The sequence below is a fragment of the Protopterus annectens genome, chromosome 5.part0, assembly GCF_019279795.1.
Source record: "Protopterus annectens isolate FY-2018-M chromosome 5.part0, PAN1.0, whole genome shotgun sequence".
NCBI lineage: Eukaryota > Metazoa > Chordata > Ceratodontiformes > Protopteridae > Protopterus > Protopterus annectens.
The window spans coordinates 1,652,270,053-1,652,280,745 of record NC_056735.1 but is presented as its reverse complement, the minus strand read 5'-3'; the positions used below and the strand labels follow the sequence as shown (position 1 = coordinate 1,652,280,745).

The following is a 10,693-nucleotide window of genomic DNA, read 5'->3' as shown; positions in this document are numbered from 1 at the left end:
ATTATATATAATATATATATATATATATATATATATATATATAATATATATAAAGTGGAACTTAGTTTGCAATAGCAAGTGTATTAGGGAGACTTAGAACTGAAAATATGAAAAATAAAATACAGGGTTGATTTCTAAAGAAATTTATGAAAATATCTGGTAATTGAAGGCTAACTTTAAATAGTAGTAACTATGAAAGCCTTACGATACATCCAGTAACTATTTCTGGTCATGTACCGATAAAATTTATATTTAAAATGCATAGTAAAGTAAAAATGACACACTTTTTCTCACCTACTTGTTGAAAAGAGAGGAATTTAAGGAAATAGGAATGGGTGGTAGAAATTATTTGAGCATTGTTTGGAAAGATGCATATTTCTTCAGAAGGTCTAGCTAGTGAGTGGGGTAGAAGTCAAATGGAGTTTAAAAATTGGGTAGAAATAAGAGTAATGATGCCCACAATAGTTGGCTTCTTTTTTTGGAATGGTGTGTGTTTTCTTTGAATCCAGTAGATTAGATTTTTTTTTCTTTTTATTAAGCCCTTGATTAGTTATTTGGATTCGTAAACATCTCACAGTCTTGTGTGAATTTGTCTAATTGTATATACTTCTGGATTGTTTATTTTATTTATATATTTTAGTTTAACTGGGTAAGTGGACAAGATTGACAGACCCTTTTCAGCTATGACTGTGACATCATGGTGCAACTCACACGTTTACATAGACTGAGGAATGCACAGAGTTGTCCATTTTACCGTAATAGAGTAAATACAATGCATTTGTATGTTCTGTACAGTTATAAATGTAAGTAGTGTTTGCGCTGTGTACAGTTAAGGCAGGCAGTCAAACGGTGGTCATTTGTTAAAAGTATGTCTTTATAAGAAGGATGCGATTACAGCAAAAGCTGTTTTTTGCTAAGTAATTGAAATGAAGTGTTTCTTGCAACCTTAACTTTGCAAGTAGTAGATTCCAAATATTTGTACCTAGTCTAGAGAAATCTTTCACCTGTGAAGGTTTTAAAATGAATTCTAATGAGGATAGTGCTGACTTGGTGGCTATCTCATAATGTGTCTTTAGACTGCTTGATTTGTAATTTTGTTTCTAGGAATAGTGTCCCATTTTTATTTTTTACATTGTTCAGAATTCAGAATGGTCTTTTGGTTTCAGACAAATACGCTACCTTTTCAATACTGAATTCTAGTCAAGCAAGACGTGCAGTTTTTTCAGCAGTTGACATGAAGCACTGTGGTTTGAAATTAAGTAACATGTAACCATTTTTCTTTTTTTTCTGGAAGGATGTAGCTGTTCTTCAAAAACATCTCAAAATGTATGTATCTGAAGCACATAATGCATTGACAGAGCAGCGGTACCGCAATGCTGAACAATCATTTAACCATGCTCTGAATTTACTGGATCCTATGAAATTAAAGGCAAGTACATTCACATTAATATACTTAATGTATTGAATTGTTGAGAGTTATGTATTTTTATCAAATTTCTGATATTGGATGTTTTAGGTGTGTCATGGAGCTATTTGTGATGGTAGCTGGGCAAGCGCAAATTTTTTGTTTTCAGTAGTTGGTGAATTTGCTGCATAAAAATGAAAAGGAAATAATTAACACTGGAATAGTGTCCAAAGTAATGGTTTGAGTATAGGAACCCTCATTTGATTAGTCCTATCTTGATTGTTTTTATTACATTTCTGCTAGTTAGAATACAGCAGTTTTCCTGGCAAAATTCTGCATTTGGGAATGTCTGCACATCAGATGAAGCAGGCAGTGGCATAACACAATGACTTTATAAGGTAGTTTACCCCTTGATCCCACCACTTAATTGCAAGCTTGGAAAGTTGGGACCTCAGTTCTTGATTTGTACCTTTGGTTAAGTCCTGCTTTCAAATTACTAACCATTATAGGATGTGTTTATGAAACCGGAAGCCAATACCTATACTGACATTGCCTGTCTTTCTTTCTCAAGGAAGGGTAATGTTGAAAATATGATTACCCGGTGTTGAAGGTTAGAAAAGTTATTAGCCCACTTCGCAGGGGTAAAGGTGGTTGGGAGGTGTTCCTTGCAAGACTGGTGAGAGTTGCTCTTCTTGTAGCCTCAAAGATAATTCAGCGGGTTGCTACAAGGACAAGCACTCAGAGGCCAGGTTTGTGTTGGAACCTAATTAAGTAAAGTGTGTGTTTTTCAGATTGCCCATAGCCTCAGCCTTTCATATGGTATGTTTGTATGATTAGCAATGACTCTAGCAGTACTGAAGAAGCTTGATAAGAGGCTTGTAATGGTCCACACCTTAAGTGGGATGTTTCTTTGTACTCTGTATCTCTTAGTACTCTGATCATCCTTGACTCAGAGTTTTATTGTCGACATTGCCTGGTTACAGATTTGGTATACTTGGAACGGAGGACTACTTGTTCAGGTCTGAACCACATGGGCCAACAGGTTTAGTTGAGGAGGGCCCACTTGGTCACTTACACTGATGCTCATGCATCAGGGCTTAAATGTTAGCCACTTGTTGGTCAGGATTTTGAGACACTCACAAGTTTGTCTCACACATGTTGAATATGGTACTGGATAAATACTGTAAGATTTCATGGAGTTTGTATTCAAGGCGGATATTCATGAAATGTTCAAGGAGGATTTTCATGAGATATTTTGCCTGGTTTCCTTTGTTGTTATACTGTGTCCTATTAAATTTTGTCTGCATTTGTCAGCTAGGATTTAAGCTTGTGTGTCTCTACAGTATTGTGTGGCTGAGATGGTCCCCCTCTATGGAGGGGTGGCTCAAGAACAAGATCAAAGATGTCTGTTTTCTGAGGAATGTCATTTTGTCAGCCTGTGCAGGATCTAGATGTCGATCTAAAGTGGAAATGAATCCTCATCTGTGTGGAGGGCCACTTTGACTCAACAGTCAGCAATTTCCATGTTTTCTTTTGAGACATGACGTATCCCAGAAGAGCAAAAGGCCTTCACTGCCTTCAAAGCATAACCTTAAACATCATATGGCCTTGCTGCTTCTTGTAATAGTCACATCAGAAGCTCATATTTAAATATTGTGTTTACAAACACTACAGAAAAAGTAAACTGTGATTACAGCAGTAAAACAGTGAATTTTGAACCTCACTGTTACCTTTTCAAGTATTTTTGCAAGTGAGCTTACTCTTTTCATCCCTTGTGCCTACCCCCACCACTTTTCCTTCTGTATACTAACAGTCAACTACCTTGTGTCTAGCATATACTGGCCACATTCATACTTTGTTCTCAGGACTCCTTAGACCCTTGGGTCTGGAAATATCCATGAGGCTAATTCTGAGTTCATCCTGACTTGGAGAGCTGTTATAAGGGGCCAGTCATTTGTAGATTTGATCAACTTTGGACATAAGCTCATGTGTGTTTCCCTTTGAAACGTGTCCACTTAATGATCATTATTTCAGTAGAGCTTTTGGGACAAGACCATGCACCAAGAGGCTAAAGAAGCTGCCCAATCCTCTTCTGATACTCAAGGGGGCTGACAAATTCTGTTCCATTGTGGGTGCTAATGATTTCATTTGCCTATGGAATAGCATCCTCTAGGGGAATTGTGCCTTTGCTCCTGCAGGGGACAGGATAGGTGATGCTGGACATGTGTTTTTTTTTTCTCCTGCAGTTTGGTGGTGGTGCACATTAATTCATAAAGTATTATTTTTTGGGCGTTTTCTGTTCCAGAGTTTTCATCACAGTTTTTGATCATGGTGGCTGAAGCTTTGTGGTGGTTGTGTTTGTTTTCCCACACCTGGGTGATTTCCTGGAGGCCTCCTGTTTGGCTTATCCATTGACACCCTGGATGGCTCCTGCTAGCCAATCCAGGGGGAGGCAGGCCCTCTTTTGCACAATTTGTGGATTCTTTCGTTAATGATCAAATTTATTGGGAAGAAGTCCTCTGACCCCACCCTTGAGGAGCTCGTTCTTCAGGGCAGAGTTGGATGCTTTCCAGTGTTGGTTATTACCTTTGAAGAAAGCACTTGGGGGTCTCAGCCTTGAGCTACGGGTTAGGGTGTTATAAAGTATATTCAGACACTTCTGCATCTTCTAGACATAGTGGCAGCTGCAGTCTTTGTGAAGATGCTGTTATATCTGATGTTGTAAGTGTTGCACTGGATCATAAGTTGTCAGTGGCCGCATTGCCATCTGCTCATGGACAGTTGGGTTTCAGACCATTGTTGCTGGGTCCTGGAGTAGTGGACAATTCTCCCCATTCATGTAGTGGATCTTTCTTTACTGCAGTTGTACCTGCCTCACACCTTGATTTAACGGTAACTTGCTTGTGGTCTGTGTAGCCTATCTGGGCTTTCATAATGTCCAGGTGACTGTAGTTTCCCTGGAGAAGGGGACTCCATTATCAGTCTTTAGGAGTGCAGAGCAATACTCCTGGTCCTAAAGATCTTTGTAGGACCAGTTGCTTTAAAAATTGTAAAATTACACATCTTGTTCTGTTACCATGCTTTTCCATATCTCCATTGTGTTTTACAGATTCATATTAGATTACTAGGCTAACGTCTTAAGAGCCCTTACAAGCCTAGCCAGTATTACCTGAATTTTACTATTTTTATCCCTAGAGCTAGAGGCTGGCTTAGGTTTGTGCCTGTTGCCTTTGAGTATTTTATAGATTGCCTCTGTCCATAAGGGACATAGGTGCTACCTCAGGAGTGAATTTGATTCCCCATCCATTGATCTAGACTGCATTTGAAGAGGGCCAAGGAAGGTCTCTGTTTAATGTGAACAGGAAGCCTGTTCCAGAGAAGGGGTTATCTCTGAGACACACATCTGTCTTCCCAGCATGTTTTGTTCTAGTCATATAAGTGGTTTAGATCCTTGTAACGGGTGACTCTCATGCTGTTTGTCATGTGAATGTGCAACCGTTCCAGCAGAGCTGGATTTGTGACTACCTTGTAGGTTAAGCATAGGTCACCCATTAATAGTCTGTAGGAGTTAAAGGATAGGACTTTGTCTATCCACATAGGACATATTTACACCCTGTATTTTATTTTATTTATTTATTTATTTATTTAGTCTTGAGAAACCTCTGTAAGTCAGTCCAGCTGTTGTAAGTGCCTAGTCAAGTACAAGGCAAAAGGTGCATTGTACTGTATTATTGGTCTGATGAAGGCCGAGTACAATGGAACTGTAACTTTGTATCTGGATGGCATGACGCCTACACTATGGAATGCTCTCCCTTCAGAGCTTTCAGGGTATCATGAACTTTCACTATTCTGAAACCAGCTAAAAGCACATCTGATATATCAGTTTAAGTGTATTGTCATAAATCAATAAATCAATTTAAGTGTAAATATCATTCACTTATACGTCCAGTTGATTTCCGGTAGATCATAGCCGGAGCAAAGCTCAGATAATAAGCAGAAATAACCCAAAATGTACCACTTATATAAGGCAGGACAGGATATCAATGATGAGGTGAAACTAACCCCCACTGCTATCAATGGCTACACAGAAATTCTAGCAAGTACTCCGTAGAGAGACAGCCACAACTTTCGTGTCTTTACCTATAAGCTGTGTTACATAGGATTTTTTCACCACTTTGGACACATGGTGGTCAAAGTTCAGGCTACTGTATGTCTATGTACCCATATTTCTCACCTTTGAGCCCACTCTTAGGAATGTACTATCAGTACTTTAATTTGCAGGAGTGTTTGACTTCCCAAAGAGTGTGATTATGCACTTTTTTTTTTTGCATTTAATTTTAGGCCATGGCTCTGACACCAATTTATGTGAATGATACTTTTTCTGAAGGTTATCTGCATCGTTGGGGAATTCACTGATGCCCCCAACTTGTAGTTGTTGGCAGACTTTGTCAGCCAGAGGCCTTTTAGATTAGCCTTGACTTCAAAGCAGTGTATTCCAAACAGAATTGGTCCCAGCACTGAGCCCTGTTTCACACCACTAGTAACTGGCCTCTTGATGGATCTGGATTCACCCACTCTAACAATGTGTTTCTGAACTTTATATTTATCCTACACTCAGTGGGTGGGAGGATAGCAGAATTGTTAAGGTGTTTACCTTGCAGGCACAAGGTGCAGAGTTTAATTCCCACATGGGGTAATTGGCTAGGCTTAAAATGGCCCACAAGGGCAGTTAGCTTAGTACTATTCTATCTATAAAAAGTTGATCACTTTGTATATTAAAAGTCATTAAAACTGTAATGATCTTCATATGTTATACTTATACAGCTATTTAAAGGCATCTGGTTCAGCCTGACCTCAGACCATATGGGTAAGAGAAATTAATGCCTTGGGCTACAAACTAGAATTGCCTTGTCTTCTGTCTTTCATAGGAATATTGTTCCACCAGACCATGTTGGATTAATCGTACGTGTTCTGTAGGCCAAAGTTAATAGCGAAGGTCCCTGTCCTATTCAGCACTCTTCCTACTTCATAAAAGGGTTATCTATGGAGGAAAGTGTAAGCCTTTCCAGGTTAAGCAGATGTCTGAGAATAAAGTTCAAGATTCCATCTCTGCAAGATCTCCTTCCCGTGCTAATTCAGTATGTCTTAGATTCCTAGGTAAGTGCTAGGCTAGCTGCCCTTGTGAGCCATTTCAGGGCTAGGCAATTTCCATTTCCAAAGTGAGAATCAAAAGCTGCCCTTTGTGTCTGTGAGATAAACACCTTAACTGTTATACCAATATTAACCCGTTAATGGTAAAGTTTGATGTAAAGGATGGCTTCTGCATATCCCCATTTGTTGAGAGTCAAAAGAAGCTACTTAGGTTTCTGGCAGGGATAGAGCATTGACAGTTTTCTTCTTTTCCCTTTCTTTCAGTTTTTAAGCTGCTGGATAACTCTTCTCAAGGAGACTATTTAACTTCTATGTAGGTCAAGAAGACCTCTTGTTGGCCTTGCATAAACTTTGCAAAGCCTTCCTTAAAGGAGATTTCTATCTCTAGCCACCAGTTAGAGAGCCGGTTCCTTCTTGGAACCTCAACTTTGTGGTAGAGCTCTTGACAAAATCTCCATTTGAACCAGCTTCTACAGTCCAGTTAAAATTGCTTTCATGGAAAGCCTTGGTTTTTGGGGGCCGTAACTTCTGCAAGAAGGTGGAGTTTTTGGCACTCTTCATCTGTACCTTATTTAGTCTTCCACAGAGAGTGTCCCTCCTTACAAAACCCATCCTTTATATCCAAGATCACTTCCAAGATAATTGATACAGCCCCTTCACCTGATATTCTGTTCCCAAACCACACAATGAAATGCAAATTTGTTCTGCGTACCCTGGACGTTCATAGACAACTACAGATGTTTTTCTTTCACTTTTGCAGTCCTTATTTTGTGGGATTACCTGCCATGGAAGCCCTTGGTCGACCTGACTACCAGAGTAAGTCTTCCCATTTCCTGTGACTGGTGTATGCACTTGACAGACGTCAGTATGTTGGAGTATAAGTGGAGTCTGCCTACATTACCTCAGTTTTCTTGCCATCAGAGCCCAAAGCAGATGAAGTAGTATGTGCATCAGTCAGTCGGCGCTGGAGTGAAAACTTCTAAAGTTAAGTACCCCATCGGGGAACTCTTTCCTTTTCTAAACTAATGTCAGAGAAAGTTAACTGCTTCTGTTGTGGTCAATAAATTCCACACCGGAGGTTTCATACCCTCTGCATGACTTATTTAGGCCCTTCCCATGATGTCCCCAATTGTTTCTATGCCAAATTTAACTGCAGAACTATTCGGCGTAGGGCAGACATTGTAGCTTGATTTGTTACCGAGTCTCCTGAATCTCCACGTGGGATGGCATGCATTCCACATTCCGATGTTGATCTGACTAAATGCAAGCTACCTAAGCGCAAGCCTTCTGAGCAAAAGTGTTCATCAGATAGCCTGCCAGGAGGGTCTATATTATATAGTCGAAGTTGAAAAACTTTGAACCTCACATGAGCGAACTCATATGAGCAAAGTTCGAAACATCGACTATATCATAAAAACAAAAAAAAAAACAAAAACATGCCTTACTGCTCTGAGCAGGAGGGCAAGTCCCCCTGCACCCCCACACCCCCCTACTAAAATATACCAACTCCGAGAATGCACTTCAGTGCAGAAAGGGAAAATTTCCCATTCTGCGCATGAAAAGCTGTTGACTTTCACCTTCGCCCTTTCCAACGTTCGATCATATGATACCATCTATGATTCGAACATCAGAATGGTCGCTCATCTAATATAGACCCTGCCAGGACTGGTTATCACAGACGTCGATGAGGTCCCTTCACAGCCCCCTCTTGGAATCGAGGTAGTGGGGAAAGCCTCTGCAGAGATCCTTTAGTAGGCCAGTATGCCATCAGAACCCTCAACACCATCACCGCTAATTTATTGATGTTAGTTGGTTGGGTTCTAGATCACTCAGCAGGCCTCCGCTTCCGTCAAACACAACACTACTGCTATACCTCAGAGATATTCAGGAGTCCATGTTTCCAGCACCCCCAGGTCAAACCAGAAACCTACCCTAAGGAAACCTCATCTTCTTTTGCAGCCCTTCCAGCTCTCAATCTGAAAAAGAATGTTAAATTGGCAGAGGACCTGCTTTCCCTTGTAAGGGGCAGAAACACCCTCCCCCAGAATCTACCTCTGGAAAAGGGAGAAAAGACACTATTCCTGAGGTTCTTACTGACCCTTTTGAGACCAGGCAAGACTCTGACCAAGAAGGTTCAACCCTTGAAGATGATCCTTCCTTGTCCCCCTTTCAGGAGTCTCACTCTGAGGAAACCTTACCTTCGGTCTCCCCTAGTGACACTCTATCCTTGGGGGGAAGCTTTACACTCCATTGCGGAACTTTTACATTGGAAGAACAAGATTATCCCCAACCCAAGAAAAGTGTTAGGGAATTCCTCCACCTCCCACAACTCAAACGTGTGGCAGTGCCTCCAATTTTGGAGGTGATTGATGTGTTTATAGAATCCTCTTCGTGACCAGACTGTACCCAAAAAAAGTTTTTACAGGGTTATTCACATAAGCACCTTTTTAATAACTCCAGCAGACCACAGATTTTTGATCCTGGACTCCAGGGTTCCAGAACCAGCACACCCAAGAATCCCCTACCTAGTGATATGTGGGGTCCAGCCCTCGAAAGATTTAGCAAGAAAGCATACACTTCTACCACACTGAGGCATTGGCCTGCCAGTTCCACTTCATAAAACACCTAGAGTTACTGCTGGAACAGATGAAGCAAAAACTTATGTCCACTGAACATAAGGCCTTATCTCAAGAATTCGTGGACATTTGCCATTCCACATCACAAGTGATCAACCATTCCTTGCACTGTGGCTTTGATGCTTTACAGGCTGCCAGCAGGGCTGCAGTCACTGAGCCTGTCATTAAGAGGCATGCATGCCTAAGAGAGCAAGACCTCCTGGAGCATGTAAAGTCCAACCTGTTGGACACTCCCTTGGATAAGGACTCCGTCTTTGACCGTAAAGCAGTAGCTATTCCCAAATAAGTGGAGGAGAGGGATAAGTCAAGGCAGACAACCAAATCCCTTGTGCAGGCGGAGCCCCCATATTTCAGCAGAAACTACCCCACCAAGCTCAGCCCCTTTCCTTCCTGATGCACTACAGGCCAAGGGAAGACCCACAGGAAACGGGGTCCCACTCTGCACCAGGAAATTGGCCAAGATCACTCATCTTCCTCATCAACAGGGACTTCCTGTACTCTGGTCCCTGGGAGGGAGCAGTAGTGATCCTTTCATGGCATGTACTTCTCCATTGCCTATCCCCCTCCCCCAGAAGACAGTTACTTTTCAAACAATCTGGCACTTTGTTTTCAGTCATAGGACTTCTCTCTACCCTTTGCAGGTGTTTTCGACCTTCATTTCTCTTAACCTATGTTCCTGCCCTAAGGTTTTCTTAGGGACCCCAGTCCTCAAAGCTCACCTCTTGCTGGTCCCCCCCCCCCCCCGAGCAGTAACATAGAACCTAGCCACTGGCAAGGTGCAGGGTTTACACCTTAGTTGCTTCACAGCACTCCAAAGATTGCTTCTAGGTGTAATGGTTAAGGTTTTGATTCATAGACACAAGGTACAGAGTTTCTCACCTTTGTTAACAGAATTGAGGAGGCTTATAATGGCCTGTTAAGAAAGCTGGTTTACTAATCAGCTATGAACCCAGAATGTAAAGCTCACTCTCAAAAGAAAATTCAGTTCTAGGGTGGGACCCCTTTGGAGTGTAACTTTCTTGCCTCCAAGCAGGTTGCCCCCCCAACCAACAGTGTTCAGTACATTACAGACAGGCCGGACATGTGATATAAATCCTTGCAGATTGGGAGGCAAAAGTTGATGGATACAAGCTGTTCGTGAGAAGATCATACTTCCAGGATAAGAGGAAAAGGTGACCGCAGAAGAAGGCCATTTGTACACTAAAGCCATAGTAGAGCATGCTTTGTGTAATGGACTCAGGGAGACATAGGCTCATCTTTTACAAATTAAATCTTCTTACGGACAGGAATTTCTCCTCACTCTGGCCGGATTTGCTTCTTTAGCCTCTTCCATCCTCCTGCTTCCCAGGCTGGGATACATATGAGACCTCTGTGGCACCTCCACAAGGTAGGGGGTCAACATCCACAACTTCAGTCAGAACTATCTTGTATCTGACCTAAAAGGCATTTGTGTGGTATACCTAGGACTTTTTAAATCTCAAACCTTCCGCTCTAACAGCAA

General features: G+C 41.5%; 1 protein-coding gene across 1 annotated transcript in view; it reads left to right on the top strand.

The window, feature by feature from the left end:
- TTC3 (tetratricopeptide repeat domain 3) overlaps positions 1 to 10,693 on the top strand; it is a gene marked incomplete in the record, with an annotated part of 2,769,029 nt that overhangs the window by 272,671 nt on the left and 2,485,665 nt on the right. The window contains 1 exon segment of the mRNA XM_044072025.1: positions 1,295 to 1,429. Within this exon segment, the coding sequence (XP_043927960.1) occupies positions 1,295 to 1,429 (135 nt within the window).